Genomic DNA, 18194 nt, shown 5'->3' on the forward strand with positions numbered 1-18194 from the left:
TTAGGTCACCTTTGTTGGCAGGTAGAGAGACACCCAAGTTGGAAAGGCCCACCGAAAGTACGGGTCCTTGTGCTCTGGTTTGGAAAGAATTCTTAGCAGGGGAGCAATGTGGGAGACTGCTTTATTGCTCAAAAGACGAAAAAAAATGCTCGAGGAGAGACCTGCCAGCCAGGTACTTTGCTGAGACAGCTCCAGCTCCCCATCAGGCCATGGGGTCTTTTACTGGAAGCTCTGCTACCATTATCATCATTCCAGTGGTACCAATCACCTTTTTTTGAATTCTGTTATGGGTTCTTCTCCTTCTCCTTCTTCTTCTTCTTTTTCTATTAAGCTCAGCCCTGAAACAGAAATTTTGGCGGGAAAGAAGACAGAGAAAGGAATGTTGGGCTATGTCCTTAGGACTAAGTCAGCAGTCGTGGGACATAAAACATCCTGCTGTGTGGCTACATCCTTGGAACCAAGGGATAAGAAGGATATCCTGTTTGTCAACAGCCTGGCACTTTCCCCCTGTTGACAATCAGCGAGGGTCAGTGAGCCCGCCTGATCAATTCTCTCATGCTCAGCACCCACCCAGCAAAGAGCCGGTGCCCATCCATCATTATTCTCTTTACTGGGAAGCCAATTACTTCTCTGTCACATTAGTTTCCTACTCTGTAAAATGGGGAGGCTCTAGGGATTCAGTATGACCACCAGGTAAAGCCCACAGCACGGTGCCTGCAACAGATTCCTTCCTAATCAGGGGGAATCTGGTTCTGGGCTGAGTCTCAGTACTTTTGCTCTCAGCCAGGGCTCGGCATTTGAAGGCTGGCAGTGAGACCCAGGAAATGCTTATGGAATTGCTGGATATGCCATTACTCTGTGACTCTGTGTACTTATTGTTTCAGGCTGAAGCAGGGAATCCTCAAGCTGGCAGCCACAGAACCGGTACTCTCCCTTTATGCATGAGGTCACAGAAGCCCAGAGAGGGGCAGCCACTTGCCCTGCATCCCACAGCCAGGCAGTGTCGGAGCTGCGTTAGGATGCTTTCCTCCCTCCATGCCTGGAGCAGTGTCCACAAAAGCCCCTTCCGACTGCTTCCGAACCTCTCTTTATTCTAACCAATCTGCACTCATCTTTCAGTCCATGTCCTTTTAGCAACCAGAGCCCAGGAATAGGTGACTGACCCCAGCACCCTACTAACAGCAGAGACTGCCCTGCTGGGGGTGCAGGGAGGGGCACAGTGAGGCCAAGAATGCTGGCTGCTCTGGCCTGGGGGCCTGGGCCTGGCTGCCGACAGAGGAGCCAGTGTGCCCAGACATTGGGGCTTTGTGAGCTTGGAGCTCCGTGTGGGGATGTTGTTTTTGTTGACCTGGGATTGTTTCAGGTTGACTGAGTGGCAGTGTCTCAGCGCCCAGGAGCCAGTTCTATGGAGCCAGCTGCGGTCTTGAGGAGAGGATGTTTCAGGGCACCCTAGTCTCTGGGGCAAGAAGGGGAGGGGGCTGCCTGGGCCTCGGAGCGCTGAGCTGGTCCCTGTGGGCAAGGCTACAGAGGAAGAGGGAGCGAGTCCCAAAGGAGGGCACCAGGACAGGAGGGAGGAGAAGGTGCCTGTGCATCTTGGGGCCTGAGCAGAGGGCACTGGTCAGAGTGAAGATGGGCAGAAGCAGGACAGAGGCATCCAGGGCTGGAGCACACTTGCTGGGAGGCTGGGAGCTCCAAAAGCCCAGACATCAATGTCAGGTCCCGAAGAAAGACCCAGGAGAATCATAGGGGCCAGGAGGGCCTTAGGGGCTGGCCAGCCGGGGTTGGGTGGGGTAGGCCAGACTCACAGCTGTCCAGATGTGGGTGAGAGATAACTCTGTTTACTGGGCACCCAGCAGGAGCAGGGCGGGGTGGTGGGAAGGGGCTCCCAGGGCCCATGGGGCAGGCAGATTAGGAGGCGGGGGCATGAGTCAGGGGTTTGGGAGCTGCCCCCAGGGCGCGGGAGCAAGGACCTAGTGCTGTTAGAGCGGGTGTGCGCTCAGCTGGTCACAGAGGCCACCGGTGGCTGCAGGAGTTTGCTGAGGACTCCAAGGCTTGTGAGCAGGTAAGCAGGGCAGGGAGGGGCTGGGGTGGTCCTCAGGTGCCTGTCTGGAGAGTTTCAGCAGGTGCCTAACCTGAATCTGTGCCCAAGTGGGCATGGGGGCCAGACCTTGAGGAGGGGTGTGGGTGGGTGGGGTGAGACTGTTACAATGGATGCTGTTCCCCCTAAGGGCACAGGCCCAGCAGCGCCTGCAGCTGGGGCGAGTGGGGCGGCAGGTGTGAGGGAAAGGAGGCTGGCACGAGGCAGCGAGGTGTGTGGCTGCTGTGTGAGTGTGTGTACATGTGGGGTAAATCCCATCCCCTCCAGGTGCGGGTCCTTGTCAGGCGCCTACTCACCAGACCCTCGGATTCCACAGGCTCAGGTCTTCACCCTCCACCCAGCCCTCTCTTTCCTCCATGTATGGGATCGCCAGGCCACCCCATCTCCCTCCTGGGAGGGAAGTTTTCAGCTGACGCTGCTTCTCATTTGAGACACTTCCAGGGAGGCTACCAGGGAAACCTGGCACTGTCCCTGTCCTAGGGAGTGTTTGGAGGAAAAAGGGGAGTCTCCCACCACCCATGGATCTCAAAGCACTTATGCTAATTCCAAGGGAACTGAAGGAAAATCAGAAGGGGATGAAGACAATAAGTGTGACCTTGATCCCCAGTAGCGGTGATAATGCTGGCAAACACGTACATAGACTTCCTTATGTGCCGGCCACTCATCTAAGTGCTTCATGTATGTGACCTTACCTAATACAACAGCAGGTCTATGAGGAAGGTGTCATCATGATTACTCCACTTTACAGATGAGAAAACTGAGGTACAGAGAGGTTGAGTCACTTACTCGAGGCCACACAGTAAGTGGCAGGGCTGGGACTTGAGCCCGGGCAGTCTGGCTGCAGAGTTCATGCGCTTAGACACGAACACTAAACCAGCCCCTAGCGATTTTCTCTTCCTGGAGGCAACTCAGTGCAATGGTTAGAGGTGTAGCTGGATTCAGATAGATCAGGGTTTAGTCCTGCCTCTGAGACCTACCAGCTAGGGAAGCAAAGCAGGTAAACCTCTCTGAACCTCAGCCGTCTCCTCCGTAAGCGAGGCTAATGACATTACTCACTGCATGGAGTGGTTTGGGGCTTATGAGATAAGACAGCGCAGCTCCGAGCAGTGTGGGGGCGATTACACAAAGGTGATGCTATGCCACCAGGGAGCCCTCCCCATCATCTGGTCACCCCTCCCCCGGGCTCTTCCAGCTGTGCTCCACCTCCTGGGCTCCAGATGCCCTGCTCCCCCTTATCTGCCTGGCCCTGCTTGGCAGACTGGCCAGGTGTTTGGTGCGCTTCCAGAAGCAGGGCAGCCATCGGGGTCCAGCCTCTTATCAGTGCCAGCAGAGCACAGCCTGAAGCTGAGGGGAGGATGGGCCTGGTGGGGGCAGCAATCTGGGTCATGGGTGCACCCACTATGGCCCCAGCGGAGCTCCAGGCACCTCTGATCTCCCCTCTTCTCTCTCACTGATGTCTAGGAACCCCAGTGGGAAGAACTCCCGTTGTACAGACAGGGTGACCGAGCCCCAGAGAGAGGCTGGCAGCTGCCCACGGCCGTTTGGCCACTCAGTGGCGGAGAGGCAGCCTGGATCACTGGCTCTCTGGCTCTGGAGGGCCCCTCTGCCCCTCTCCCCTCTCACACGGGAAACTAAGACTACAGTGCCAGCCCATGGGGAGCCATGTTTCCCACCTCAGGCTCCAAACTGGGAAGGCGGCTAGGGATCTGAGGCTGAGAGAAGGAGAAAGGGGAATAAAGATGGGAGAAATGGAGGCAGAAGAACCTGGAGGAAGGGGACAGGGAGGGACAGAAGAGGAGGAGAAAAAAGGTGCATGACCCAAGTCCTCACAGGGCAAGTCCCCATCCTCAGGTACACCCCATCCTCAGGCTCTGGGGACCCCCCATGGCCACCACTTGCCCTACAACCACCCTAAGGCAGGGACTCCTGTCTTTCTCAGTTTGGTGGGGCTCGCTCATGCCCCTCTCTCTGTCTCTAAGGACTGCAGGGCCATCCACTCCTCAGAAAGAAAGTTCTCTGTGCGGTTCCTTCCATACAAACTCCCTGCCCTTTTTATCTCACAACGCCCAGCCCTCTCTTTTCTGCACCTTTGCCCATCATTTCTCACATCCCAGCTACCCTCCCCCACCTCTCAGCCCTTCAGATCCCAGCATCTCTTCCTCCAGAGACACTCCATCCCCAACCCCACAGAGTCCTGCTCTTCCTCCTGCCAGACACATCCTGGGCACCCAGCACAGTCTTCTCACTGTTGTGTTTGTCTGGGGCACGTGTGACCTCCTGAACCTCTGAGCCTGTCACGTGGTCCCGGCTCGTGTCCCCAGTCAGGGCTGCGAGCTTCTGGAGAGAAGGAACAGTGTCTTGTTCATCTCAGCCTCCCAGGCTCAGCACCACGCCAGTGGGCACGTTGGTCAGCCTGACCCAAATCCCTGTCGCTACAATGCCCTGTGCTGCCTTGGGTGAGGGGGAGAAGAAAGTCTCTCCACACCAGTCTGTGCTCCCCTTGGGCGGGTCCTCACGTTCCTGGGGTGGGCGTAACTTCCTGTAGAGGCACAACTGAGAAAAGAGAGGCCCAGGGTGCCAAGGTCTCCTGGCTGGGTCCTAGTCATCCTGGCTCCCAGGCCCAGAGCCGCAAGCCTGCATGGGGGGGCCATTCATACCATCTTTCAACACATATCTATTGAGCACCTACTATGTGGCAACCATTCTGTTAGCAGTGGGGGGTCCAGTGAGGACTGAGATGTGCAGGCTCTTAGTGCTCCTGTGACTTCTCTTCTAGAGGCATCGTCAAACCGCATGTACACAAATGAATCAAGAAATCAGAAAATGACACATTGGGTCAGTGACTGCGAGGGTGGTCAGGAAAAGATGACATATGAGCTGAGATGTGGAAGGGCTAAAGTGTGGGGTGAAGGACATCCAGGATGTGGACCATTGCACATGCAAAGGCCCTGGGGCAGGAGAGGGGTTGAGAAAGAGGCTAGAGGAATAGGTCGTAAGAAAACAAAAGAGATGGAGTTCAAAATGGGCTGAACAGCCAAGTGTCCTTTCACTTGCACTGGCCCTTCTCTTCCGGCCCCTATACACCTGCCCTCATACATAGATACAAATCCAGCTCCTTGGCCCAACCCCACCCACACTGCCTTCCTCTGACCCTATTGTCTCCCAACATCTGGGATCCCCCTAATCAAATGCAGCCCCCTCTGGGGGAGGACCAGGACACCCCAGGCTGCCCTGTGCATCACCCAGTCTGTGCTCTTCCCCCACAGGGACCCGCAGTGCGGGTTATGCTGGGGGCTCAGATCACTGCAGACAACTGAACAATCAGGACCATGGGGGATTTACGGGTGAGTCTTCAGTGGCATCTGCAGGGCTCCTACCTGGGGGCTCTGGGAACCCAGCCCTGAACCCCTACCTCCATGAGGGCTTGGGAAGCCCCTGACAGCCCAGCCATGATGGCCACTTCCCACAGGAATCAGACCTGGAGGAGGTTCTAGAGGTATATGACTATGAAGACCCAGATGTCTCTGTGCCCCATGTGGAGGAGCCAGAAGGTGAGCCCCACCTCCTTCTCTCTTGCGGGATAAACTCCTGAGTCCCTGGCAGACACCAATGGGGAACTTGTCCTCCCCTTCTCTGCACTCCCCACCCACCCAGCCCCAGGGCCAGTTCTCCCACAATCCTGGCTGATTGAAGGATAAACAGTTTTGTTTGAAATGATCACAAGAGGTGACTAGGGCGGGGGCAGGGGGGCGACCAGTCACCCTTCTCTGTGCCCCTTAGATTTATTTGCAAGAGGGCAGCCAGGCCTGTCTGGGACAAGGGCATGAGTCCACATGCCACCCACCCCCATCCAATGCCAGTTTCTAGGCCAGGCACTGGGGCTGTTCTGGGAACTTTGATCTGTTTGGAGTCCTGAGAAATGGGGGGCCCATGGGGACCCTCAGGGCAGAGAGGCATCAGGAAACCTTCCTGGGCCTGCCCAAGGTCTCAAATGGCACCCCAGGAGGGCACCTGTTTACTGTCAACAGGACTTAAGTGCTGGCAAGTGGTATTGGAGATAAGAGGCCCCTCTGGGAAATGAGGGCTGGGGGTGTGGGGGCCATAAAAGGCCAGATCCCACCCTGGCACCTGGAGCTCAGCCTGGGGGCAGTGAGCGCTACTGGGCTGGGTGGACTGTTGAGGCAGGTGGGAAGAAGCAAGGGAATCTGGTCCCAGAAGGTAGCAGGAGAGGGAGGAGATCCTGGGAAAATCCTGAGAATTACCATTCAGGACTCCCCAGTCACCCTGGAGATGACGCCCCTCGTCACTCCTGAGGATGAGCCCCAGGGGTCCTCCACGGGGCCAGGCTGGGCCAAGAACAGGCAGGAGACACAGCGCACTGACCGGCAGGGGTGGGGTGGGGCGCCAGGGTCCCAGCCAGGGTGGTGGGCAGGAGAGAGGCGTCATTCCCTTAAGTCTCCCAGGCTCCTGGTGGGTGGAGCAGGAGGGTCTTAGGGAGGGACATCGTCTGGGCACAGCACTAACCAGCCTCGGGGTTTTCAGCTCTGCGCACCGAACCAACAGACACAGACTATCACAGCACAAGAAAGGGAGACACTCACAAGGTGAGCACCCCAGGCTCCCCGGATTCCCTTTCCTGTGCTGCCCTTGGGACCCAGCATTCTACCAGGGGAAGGGAGAAGCAGAGGGATCCGACAGCTTCAGGACCAGGGAGACCCCTCAAACAGGCAGAGAAGGAGCGGGCATCCTGGGAAGTAGGTAGAGGAGGACAGCTCCCATTGAGGGGTGAGCCCTGGGCCCCGCTTCCACTGATGGTGGAGCTCCATGGACAGAGAGAAACTGGCTGCTGGAGGTCTGAGACCCCAGGTCCCTGGCCCTGGCTAGGCTATCAGTTGCTCCCTGGGGAAGCACAAAATTAAATACAAGCTCTCCTGGGCCCAGGCCACACAGACCACCCCTGTCCCCACTGGGCACGAGCCTGTCTCACTGGGTTGATATTGGGTCTGCCCTCAGCTAGTCCCGTGGGACTGGCCCCATGGTCCCAAGCAGACCAAGGGCATGTGAGCCCAGGCTATAGTCTTGGAGGGAAGAGACTGACCCGTCACCCCAAAGGCTTGCCTCTCCTTTCCCTTTTGTGCCCACTCTAGCCTCTCTTTTGGTCTGGAGTTTCTTCAAACGCTTCTAAAAATGGGGTGAGGGGCCTGGTCAGGAAATTGGGGAACAGCCAGAGGTTGGGACCATACTGACAAGACCTTCAAGCATCTCCCACTCCACACCCCCAGGCTGCAGCTCCTGACAGTCCCCTCGGAGCTCAGGGTCTGTCCCAAGTGCTCCTGGACCCTGGGCCTCTGACAGACATCTCTCAGAGCCTACTGAGGGTCCACCATGCTGTGAGCTCCCAGTCTCCCCACAGCCCTGCCCTGGGCCTGATGGACTAATTCTGGCCTGTGGGGCTGCAGGTGTATGTGGAGCTGCGGGAACTGGTGATGGATGAAAAGAACCAGGAGCTGCAATGGATGGAGGCAGCGCGCTGGCTGCACATGGAGGAGAACCGGGGGAAGGATGGAACCTGGGGCCGCCCACACGTGTCTTACCTCACCTTCTGGAGCCTCTTGGAGCTGCAGAAAGCCTTCGCCAAGGGTGAGTGAGCCCCACTGGGCCCCTCTGCGTGCAACGTCCGTGTGTGAAGCCTGGTGGGGAGGAGGAGGGCCAGGCCCAGTCGTCCAGCTCACCTTCCACTGCTTGCAGGTACTGTCCTCCTGGACCTGCCAGAGAAATCCCTGGCTGGGGTGGTCAGCCAGCTGCTGGACAGGTTTATCTTCGACGGGCAGATCCAGCGTCAGGACCGAGAGACCCTGCTTCGGGCCTTGCTCCTTAAACACAGGTGCCCCTGCCTGCCAGAGCCTGGACTTCACACCCACAGGGCCCAGCTCCCCATTCACCTGCCCCAAGCTCTCCCTGAGTGTCCAGATGGCCCCTCCCCCACCAGCCTGGGGCCCACTTTTCTCCCATGATGGATCCTGCCTCTGACACCTCTCGAGTGGTGGCCATGTCTCCAGGCTCTTATTTGGGGGATACTGGTCCCCAGGAGGGCAGACTCTCCAGGCCCTTCTCTTCATCCATTCTCCTGACTCCACTAGTTACTCCAGATAGAGGCCATCCACTTACATCTACCTCATCCTTCAGAGGAGGCTGATCCTCCTTCTGCCCCTGGGCCTCTCTAGTCTGGTCACTGGGAAGTCCCATTTGATTCCTCCCACCACCATGTCCACTCTGCCGAGAGCCCAGCCTCAACAGCCTACTCAGCCCATGCCCACTGTGTGTCCTGCAGCCACGCCAGAGACACAGATGCCCCAGGGGGCATGAAGCCCACGGTCCTGACACGTTCTGGGAAAGCTTCACAGCCTCTGCTCCCGCAACGTCCCCAGATGGAGGAAAAACTCTTCTGTGAACAGGTGAGGCTGTACCAGGGGTGTGTGGGGACAGCGGGGAAGCCCTCGGATTGAACAGGGTTAGAAATGAAAGTAAGAAGGGGAGGGGAGCGGGATCCTCCTGTCTCCCAAGTCCAGAATGCCTGAAGCACTTCCCTCACCACCATCCTTTCAACAGAGAAAGATTCCCCAGGATTCAGAGGGCGCCCTGGTGCTAGTGGGTAAGTGGCCAGTGCCTCCATCCCTCACCCCTGCTCCTCCCCTGCTACTACCTCACACCCTGGTCCTGCCTGCTTCTCCCTAAACCCAGACCCCAGCAGCAGCGCCCCCCTCCTCAGCCTGGCCTGACCACCGCACCTCCTCTGCCCCCAACAGGCCGCGTAGACTTCCTGGAGCGGCCTGTGCTGGGCTTCGTGAGGCTCAAGGACCCTATGCAGCTGGAGCCAAAGCAGGAGAAGCTGGGCCAGCCGGCAGTGCCCGTGCGCTTCCTCTTCGTGTTGCTGGGACCTGAGGCCCCCAACATGGACTACACCCAGCTGGGTCGGGCCGCTGCCACCCTCATGTCGGAGAGGGTGAGCAGGGGCGGGTGAGGGCTGGGGAGCCCGGACGCTGGGCCCTGTCTCTGGCCTGGATCACTTTAACTTTGCTAGTTTGGCACGTTCAGTCTGCTCTAGCTGCTCCTATGCTGTGTGGCCAGGGTAGTCTCGGCCCCTGTAGTCTGGCCCAGCCCTGCCTGACCTGGCCTGGTCTGCTCTAGTCCCATCTGACCTGCTACAAGCCACCTGGTTTGCTTCAGTTCTTTCTGCTTCCCCACTCAGGGCCCCGTCTGCCTCCCCAGAGCCCCTTCCTAGGGGAGGGTAGACGGGTGGGGGGCTGGTAACGCAGTTCCTAGAAGGAAGGAGCTGGTGAGAGGGTTCTGGTCCCCAGAGGCCCTGGATCCTTTTATGGAGCAGATCCGAGTTGCCCTGACTTTCTCTCCTGCCCCCAGGTGTTCCGAATTGATGCATACTTAGCCCAGAGCAAGGAGACGCTGGTACACTCCCTGGAGGGCTTCCTAGACTGCAGTCTGGTGCTGCCTCCATCGGATGCTCCCTCCGAGAAGGCCCTGCGCAGTCTGCTGCCTGTGCAGATGGAACTGCTGCGGAGACGCCTGTCCAGCTCTGCCAAGCCAGAACCCATCCCGGAGGAACTCCCGCGGAGACGGCCATCCAGCCCTGCCAAGCCAGTACCCATTCCGGAGGAACTCCCGCGGAGACGCCCATCCAGCCCTGCCAAGCCAGTACCAATCCCGGAGGAACTCCCGCGGAGACGCCCATCCAGCCCTGTTAAGCCAGTACCCATCCCGGAGGAACTCCCGAGGAGACGCCCATCCAGCCCTGTTAAGCCAGAACCCATCCCGAAGGCACCACCACCTAGACGCCCATCCAGGCCTGTTGAGCCAGAACCCATCCTCAAGAGACTAGGTACCTGCCACCCTGCCCAGCTCAAGGCTTTCTGAGCCCCCACAGACCCTCAGACACCCCAGCACAGCCCAGTGAGCCCCTGCCTCCCCTCTTCACATTAAATACCCCGTGTCCCCTCTCCCTGTGTCATTCCTCCCAGCCTCCTGGACCACCCCATTCCCATCAGACAATATCCCCCTTAATTCCCCTCTCCCCATACTTCCCCCTTCAACCCCCTGTGACCATGATCCTGTCCATCACTACAGATTTACATGAAGATGAAGATATCTCAGGTGACCCTCTGCGGCGGACGGGCAGGCTCTTCGGAGGGTTGGTGCGTGACATCCGTCGCCGCTACCCCCGCTACTTGAGTGACATCTCAGATGCGTTGAGCCCCCAGGTCCTGGCTGCTGTCATCTTCATCTACTTTGCTGCCCTGTCACCCGCCATCACCTTTGGAGGCCTCCTCGGTGAGTGCCTCTGCATGTCCCACTAACCCTCACCTCTGACCCGTTGGCCTCTGTATCAGCCCTGACTTGGACCCTATCTGACATTCTGGGCCCCAGCATCAGCTTACCTGTGAAATGCTCTATCAACCTCTGGAAATGATCTTGACCTTGCCCCCACTATCACTTCTACCCACAGGAGAAAAGACCCAGAACCTGATGGGGGTGTCGGAACTGCTCATCTCCACCGCGGTGCAGGGCATCTTGTTCTCCCTGCTGGGGGCTCAGCCCCTGCTTGTGGTGGGCTTCTCAGGACCCCTGCTCGTGTTTGAGGAAGCGTTCTTCTCGGTAACTGTCTTCTAGCTCTGATGTGACCGTGTAACTGCCCCACCCAGCCGCCTGATGCATGGTGCCTGGGCTCGTTTATCTGACCCCCTGCTCCCTCTGACCACCCTGCAGTTCTGCACCAGGAACAACCTGGAGTACATTGTAGGCCGTGTGTGGATTGGCTTCTGGCTCATCCTGCTGGTGGTGCTGGTGGTGGCCTTCGAGGGCAGCTTCCTGGTCCGCTTCATCTCCCGGTATACCCAGGAGATCTTCTCCATCCTCATCTCCCTCATCTTCATCTATGAGACCTTCGCAAAGCTGGTCCAGGTGAGAGGCCATGAGAGCGTTAACAAGCACGTGTGTGTGTGTGTGTGTGTGAGAGTGTGCGCAAACTACATGACTATGGGTGTCAATACACACATGTCTGTATAGCATTTGTGCAGCTGTGTTTCCACGGTATGTAACTGTGACCACATACGTGTGTCTTTCTGTTTGCAAGTCTTTGGAGAACAACTCTTTTGGAGAATCTCCTTGGCACTTGTTTCCTTCCCTCCAGCCTTCTCTTGTCTCCCAGGCCCTGGAAGCACACGCACACACACACACACACACACACACTCATTGTCTCCATGGCTCGCTCCACCTGAGACTAGCCTGGTCCTCATTCCTGAAAACTAAGCTGTGAAATCCCATTGCCTGTATGCTACCATTTCCGTTGAGGAAGAAAATAGGTAGATGGATGATGAAGGGACAGATGGATGGATGGATGGATGATGGATGGACAGATGGATAATGATGGATGTGGGACAGATGGATGGGAGGAAACAGGATGCCTTTGTTTTCTGCTACAGATCTTCCAGGACCACCCACTGCAGAGGAATTATGACCAAAATGTACCAGTGATACCCAAACCTCAGGCTCCCCTGCCCAACACAGCCCTCCTCTCTTTTGTGCTCATGGCTGGCACCTTCTTCTTTGCCATGGTGCTACGCAAGTTCAAGAACAGCGCCTACTTCCCTGGCAAGGTCAGCACATCCTCCCCACCTGTCCTTGCCTACCCTGCCCCATCCCAGGCCAAAGCACTCCCCTCTGCTTTCCCAATGCCATTAGCTCCCTTTCTTACCCCAGATTCCCATTTCCAATTCCAAGCCCCCCGTCCCCTCATCACCCAGGATTTTACTCTTCAGACAAGCCGAGCATTCTCAGGCTGAGAATCCAGTGGGGAGCCGAGGATAGTTCTTGGAAGGGAGTGGGGAAGCTGTGGGGCCAAGGGTGGGGCTGGGCCATGGGAAGAAGAAAGGAGCCAGGTACGCTGAGGTACAGGACAGGGCATTAGATGTTGATGGATACCCTGAGAATAGTGGGACCCTCTGGGTGAAGATGGCACAGGAGCAGGGGCAAGTGGGAGGGGGAAAGTGGAGAGCAATTGGGCACTGACCACTGGTCCCTCCACCTGCCCTCAGCTGCGACGGGTCATCGGGGACTTTGGGGTTCCCATCTCTATCCTGATCATGGTCATGGTGGATGCCCTCATCCAGGACACCTACACTCAGGTGACCCTCTCCTCCCACCTTATTTCATTCCCCCAGCATACCCTCTCCCCAAAACAGCCTTCCCAAACCTGAAACCAGCTAGGGCTACCCCTACTCCATCCTTGCCTCCCTGGATAGCCCTATGTTCTTCCCACAGCCCCTCAGGACCCCTGTGGCTGAAGCAAGGGCCTGTGTCAGGTTTCCCCCTTTTACTTCTTAATCAAGGGCAGTAAGAAAGAATCTGCTTTGGAGCCAGGCTGATCTGAGTATGAATCTCAGTTTTGCCACCAGATAGCTAGGCGATGCAGAGCAGGCTACGTAACTTCCCTGATCCTGTTTCCTCACCTCTATAAGTAGGGAATGAGAAGATACATGGAAAAGACTTAGTGCAGTGACTAAGTACAAAATAGATGTTCAAAAGGAGTAAGGTCCCAAATGCCCAGGACCTTGGCTCCCCTTGCCCCCACCTTTCCCCATCCCCCTGCCCCCAGGAGTTCTCACCAGCATCCCCTACCACAGAAACTCAGCGTACCTAAAGGCCTTGCCTTATCCAACTCCTCGGCCCGGGGCTGGTTCATCAACCCGCTGGGTTTGCGATCCGAATTTCCCATCTGGATGATGTTTGCTTCCTTGCTGCCTGCCATGCTGGTCTTCATCCTCATCTTCCTAGAGTCCCAGATCACCACGTAAGAGCCAGGGTAGGCCTGGGAGGGTCCGAGGCAGAGAAAGGGACAGGCTCCAGGCAAGCAAGACACAAGGGACTGAGTGCTAGTAGGGATGATGATGGGCAGGGGCAGGTCCAGGTTTTGTGGGAACTGACATTGTATTACCTGGGGAGCCCTTTTTAAGAAAAAGAATATAAAACGAGAACTATAAAATTAGGTGCTAGATCCTGGAAGGGGCCTCTACCCATTAAGTTCCCTGAAGCTTACGCTTCGTTATCTTTGGAGTAAATCTGCCTGTGGGTCTTCTCGGTGACGTCTTCAAAGTCTGCTCTTAGAGTCTTGGTTCTCAAGATGCGGCAAGAGGGAGGGGAGCAAGGAGCTCCAAGTGAGATGGGCACAAAAGGATAAATTGAAGTACAGAGGGACCCAAGTCAGAAGGAAAGGGGAGGCAGATGGGGTGGGGGTGATAGAGAGCCCTGGTTAACCCTGACCTCCCACATCCCCAGGCTGATCATCAGCAAACCGGAGCGCAAGCTGGTCAAGGGTTCTGGTTTCCACCTGGATCTGCTGCTGATCATGGGCATGGGTGGGGTGGCCGCCCTCTTTGGGATGCCCTGGCTCAGTGCCACCACTGTGCGTTCTGTCACCCACGCCAATGCCCTCACTGTCATGAGCAAGCCCAGCTCCCCAGGGGCTACAGCTCAGATTCAGGAAGTCAAGGAACAGCGGATCAGCGGGCTCCTGGTCGCTGTGCTAGTGGGTGAGTAAGGACCGGCCACACTCTCCACCACCCTCTGGCCGTGCCTCTGGCTCTCCACCCTTGCCCCTTAGGATCCAGTGCTCCTCCAGCCCTGGCCGCCCTGCAGCCAGGTCTCCCCTCAAACCCACTGCCCATATCTCCCCAGTATGAGGGAATTCTGGAAGAAGTACCCAAAGCAATGAGATGGGCATCTGAGCAGGGGAAGAAGAGGAGGTCCTCTATTACCAAACCTTCTCTAGACAGGACCCTGTATTCACAGCTTCTCTGACACTTCAGTGAACTGTGGGTCCCAGCCCTGCCCTGCTGCTAACTAGGTATCCCTCCTTGTCTCTGGGCCTCAAGTTTCCCTGTCTGCACCATTAGAGGGTTCATTAGATGCCCCTGAGGTCTCTCTAGCTCAGCTGCTCTGTGACTGATACAAAGGGCAGTGCTCCAGGCATAATCTGGTGGGGGTGGGAGTGGGGGAGATGAAGACAGAGGGTCACTGATCTGAGCTCTGGAGCAGCTGAGAGTCCAGCTGGGCTCGGTGTGGACAGCACCATGATTGCTGATGGAGAGGCCAGGGACGTTTCTTAAATGAGGCGAAGCTGATGTTAGCTGGAGGAGGGCTGGGATAGGTGGGGATGATGGAGGCATTCTGGATCCAGGTAAGGTAAAAGGTGGGCTGCTCTGACCTCTATGAGCCCCTAGGTCAAAGGAGTAGGCTTTGAAGTCAGGCAGGCAGGAGTTTGACTTCCTGCTCTGCCACTTACTATCTGTGTGGCCTTAGATAAGTTGCTTCACTTCTCTGAGTCTGTTTCCTCATCTATAAAATGGGGGTAACACCTATTAAGAAGATCCACAGAAAGGGTGTCCTATGGTACCTGTGATTTCATTCCCCAGCCCCTGCTGGTGCTGATCCTCTGGCACAACTGGGACTGAGAATGCATGGTTCTCTCCACAGGCCTGTCCGTCCTCATGTGGCCCGTCCTGTCCTACATCCCCCTGGCTGTTCTGTTTGGCATCTTCCTCTACATGGGGGTCACATCCCTCAGTGGCATCCAGCTCTTCGACCGCGTCTTGCTTCTGTTCAAGCCGAGAAAGTACCACCCGGATGTGCCCTATGTCAAGCGGGTACAGGGCCCTCCTGGCTGCCCAGCAGGGTAGGGTGAGGGGTGCTGGCTCCCGGGCAGGGCAGGCGATGACCCCAGCCTCTGCCCACAGGTAAAAACCTTGCGCATGCACTTGTTCACGGGCATCCAGATCCTCTGCCTGATAGTGCTGTGGGTGGTAAAGTCCATTGGGATCATCTCGCTGGCCCTGCCCTTCATCCTCATCCTCACGGTGCCCCTACGCCGCTTCCTGCTGCCACTCATCTTCCGGGATGTGGAGCTCCAGTGTGTGAGTAGCTGCTCCCACCCATCCCTAGTGCCCCCATTCCCTGTGTCCAGAGCAAGGGGCAGAGAGAGGTCATCAGGGCGTTGGGAGAATGTGAAGGGTGGGTATTGGGACTACTGAAGGCAGAAGAGCATCATGATTAAGGTATGGGTTGGGGCTTGCTTCCAAATCCTGGCACTGCCACATGCTAGCGTGTGACTTCACTCCTCTGTGCCCTGTAAACAGAGGAATAATGACAGGGTTTGTGAGAGGGCTAAGGGCTCAAAGGATGTGTTCCATGTGAGCTGTCCTGACCACTGAGCAGCTAGTCCTGGGGTCTTCCTGTAGGGGGAGGGCTCACCTGGCCTCTCAGCCACTCACCCGGTCTCTTTCCTACCCTTACCCGCCAGCTGGATGCTGACGATGCCAAGCCGAACTTTGATGAGGAGAATGGCCAGGATGAATATGATGAGGTGACCATGCCTGTGTGAGGAGAGGGCCCAGGCCCCAGAGCCCCCTTCACCCTTCCACTTCTGCAGTCTCCCAGGAAAAGCAGAAGTTCATGGTCACCTCCTGGACACCCAGGTCCCTCCTGGGGCAGCAGCTGAGGCCCCGGGGCTGTTGGGGTGGGGGGAGAAAGGATGTCTAGGAAACCATCCATGAAGAGTAGACTGGCATTTCTGGCTGGAAATGGCCAGTGGGGCCCACAGTAGGGGAATCGCTGTGCAGTCCCACCTGCGGCCACACTGTCACCCGGGGGTCCTGTGCTGGAAGACTTAGATCCAAGCCTGGCCTCCTCCTGGCACAGATGTGGCAGGAACAAGGGTGGGAGCTGGACGGGGGGATTCAAATTCCTGCTTGCTGTGTGATCTTGGGCAAGTCCCTGGACCTCTCTAGCCTACGCTTTCTAGTCTGTAAAATGGGCATATTGATAATTATACCACATTATAGGATGGTTACTGAGGGCCAAAGATAAATATGAAAAAAGGGCTTTGTAAAATCTGAAAGGACTATTTACACAGTAGTCATCATTCTGCAAACCTGCCCAAGGTCACATAGCTCCAAAGCAGGGATCTGAACCAGGTCTTCTGACTCTGAGACCAGGGTCTACTTCAGTCACCCACTTTCCATGCTTAGAGATGCCCCTGCTGGCCTCTCTTTTCCCACTGGGGATCCTCTTTTCTGGGGCAGAGAGAGGTGTCCTGGTGAGGACAAAGTGCAAGTGAGGACAAGGTGCAGGTGAGGACAAAATCAGGGCTGGGAATCAAGACTCCTAAGTGCTTGCTCCCTCCCCCCCACACTGTTATTCATTCACTCATTCATTCATTCCACAAACATTTACTGAAGGCCTTGGACCCAGTGGACACAGTGGTGACTGAGACAAGACCTTGCCCTGGGGATAGGGGTGGGGGGCAATGCACAGTCTGTTCTTGATTTGGATGGGGGGTAGGGGGAGGATGGGAAGGTCGGGAGGAGATGGGGAGGGGAGGGGGAGGTTTGTAATTTATTGCTTGTGTATTCTCAGAGTTTCCATTTTCTTTCAGCTACACGCATGCGCACGCACACACACACACGCCCAGGTACCCAATTAGAGACTCACTGTCCCCAGCCCTACCTGAACCAAATCTTGGGGAGGACCCAGATTTGACTAGTTGGGGTAGAAGACAGTGGGTTCTGCAGATATGGGCAAAATCTATTTTTTTTACAAAACAAAAATATAAAAAGAGTTGAAAGAACTGAAAGTGGTGAGAGATGGATGAAACTGAGAATCAGGGTGTGACAGATAAGGAAGGGAGGGGGGCTCTCGGGTAACTCCCTGAAGGCTGGCGGCTGCCTCCCACCACTTTACTGTTCTATGCCTCAGTTTCCTCATCTGTAAAATGGGGACGACAATGGTACCTACTTCGTAGGGTTGTTATAAGGATTAAATGAGACAGTGCCTATAGTGATTGCTTAGCACAGAGCCTGGCCTCAGACCTCTGAGGAAGAGCTCCATAAAGTTAGCCTCTGATATTGTTATTCTGGTTAGGATATCTCTGTCCCTTCCCAACCTCTGCTCCTTGAATATTGCTGAGAAAATTTCAAAAAAGTCACTCAGTCTGTGAGCGCCCTTCCCCTTGATGCTTGGGAATAGGTTTTGCTAATAAATGCATCTGTGGTGGAGTGAGTGCCTTGCTGGAATTCCCCTCCCAGAGTCAGGGGTTCAAGGGGTCTTGGCTGCACCAGGTGGATGGACATGGGATGTATGTTGTGGAGCTGATGCAGGGCTGCAGCCTTGAGGGGCAGGGAGGGCCAGGCCAGGGGAGTGGCCCCAGAGTTGGGGCGGGGCAGGGCTGGTGGTCCAGAGCCCTAGCGTGGAGAGGGCCAGCACCCAGGGAAGGGGATGGGAGAGCAAAGTAAGCCAACTTTATGCTCCAGACATCCTTCCTCTCCAAAATAAGCAAGACTCACGGAGGTGGGGAGAGGGGCTGTAAGGGAGCCTCGCCCCCATCTCCTTGTACAGTGGACCCCACATCCCTGGGCCAGTTAGCCCCTTACCCTGAGCTCATCAGGCTGGGCAGCACCTCTGATGGGGATTACCAGAGAGGGTGTGGTTTGCCATCGTTCACAGGAACAGCACCTCTGCCAGATTTCCACTAGCTACCATTGTCATTCCCTTGGAGCCTCTGCCCCCCACCCTCACCCAGCCACTTCCAACAATTCTAGGGGGCTGCTGGGCCAGGTGTCATCCATCCCTGGAGAGGAGGGTGCCAGGACATAATCCCTCCTCAGCCTTCCAAAGAGAGGTCAGTGCAGGGTTGGGCTGCCTGGCTTCCTCCCCTGGATCTATATTTACCCGCTGCCTATCCCTGTCTGACCCCTCCCAGGCTGGCCAGGGAAGCCACCAAAGGCCCAGAGATCTACTGCGGCCCCAGGGAGAGTGGTCCCAGTCCCCCTCCTCCCATACACAACAGCTTCATGTCCCACAGCATTGTCCCAGTCCCCCAGGCTTGCCGGGGCCCTGTTCTCCACCCTGAGACATTAGGGAATGTATTAAGGAAATAAATGGAAAGACCACAAAAAATCAATCAGGATCCAACTTCCTGCATGGCTTCCCCTCCCAGCCACCCTGCCCCCACACCTGCATTTCCTCTCAGGAA

At 56.5% G+C, this 18194-nt stretch overlaps 1 protein-coding gene across 1 annotated transcript; it reads left to right on the plus strand.

Moving 5' to 3' along the window:
- The first annotated feature begins 1335 nt into the window (after positions 1 to 1335).
- LOC102528335 (band 3 anion transport protein) lies at positions 1336 to 16477 on the plus strand. Its single transcript, XM_072940058.1, has 20 exons — positions 1336 to 2062; positions 5365 to 5442; positions 5568 to 5649; positions 6641 to 6702; positions 7558 to 7738; positions 7847 to 7982; positions 8430 to 8553; positions 8708 to 8750; positions 8905 to 9101; positions 9518 to 9992; positions 10238 to 10441; positions 10617 to 10765; positions 10877 to 11071; positions 11593 to 11766; positions 12205 to 12294; positions 12793 to 12959; positions 13445 to 13698; positions 14642 to 14811; positions 14902 to 15078; positions 15465 to 16477. Exons 2-20 carry the CDS (start codon positions 5428 to 5430, stop codon positions 15543 to 15545), a joined length of 2976 nt encoding a protein of 991 aa, XP_072796159.1. The 5' UTR covers positions 1336 to 2062; positions 5365 to 5427; the 3' UTR covers positions 15546 to 16477.
- The last annotated feature ends 1717 nt before the right edge of the window (positions 16478 to 18194 follow it).

This window comes from Vicugna pacos, chromosome 16 (assembly GCF_048564905.1).
Source record: "Vicugna pacos chromosome 16, VicPac4, whole genome shotgun sequence".
Taxonomy (NCBI): Eukaryota; Metazoa; Chordata; class Mammalia; order Artiodactyla; family Camelidae; genus Vicugna; species Vicugna pacos.

What these genes read in the sequence shown, in the direction of transcription:
- LOC102528335 (XM_072940058.1), top strand. An exon ending in GGGCGCCCTGGTGCTAGTGG is followed by an intron (nt 8,751 to 8,904) that starts GTAAGTGGCCAG and finishes TGCCCCCAACAG; the next exon opens with GCCGCGTAGACTTCCTGGAG. An exon ending in CCTTCGCAAAGCTGGTCCAG is followed by an intron (nt 11,072 to 11,592) that starts GTGAGAGGCCAT and finishes TTTCTGCTACAG; the next exon opens with ATCTTCCAGGACCACCCACT.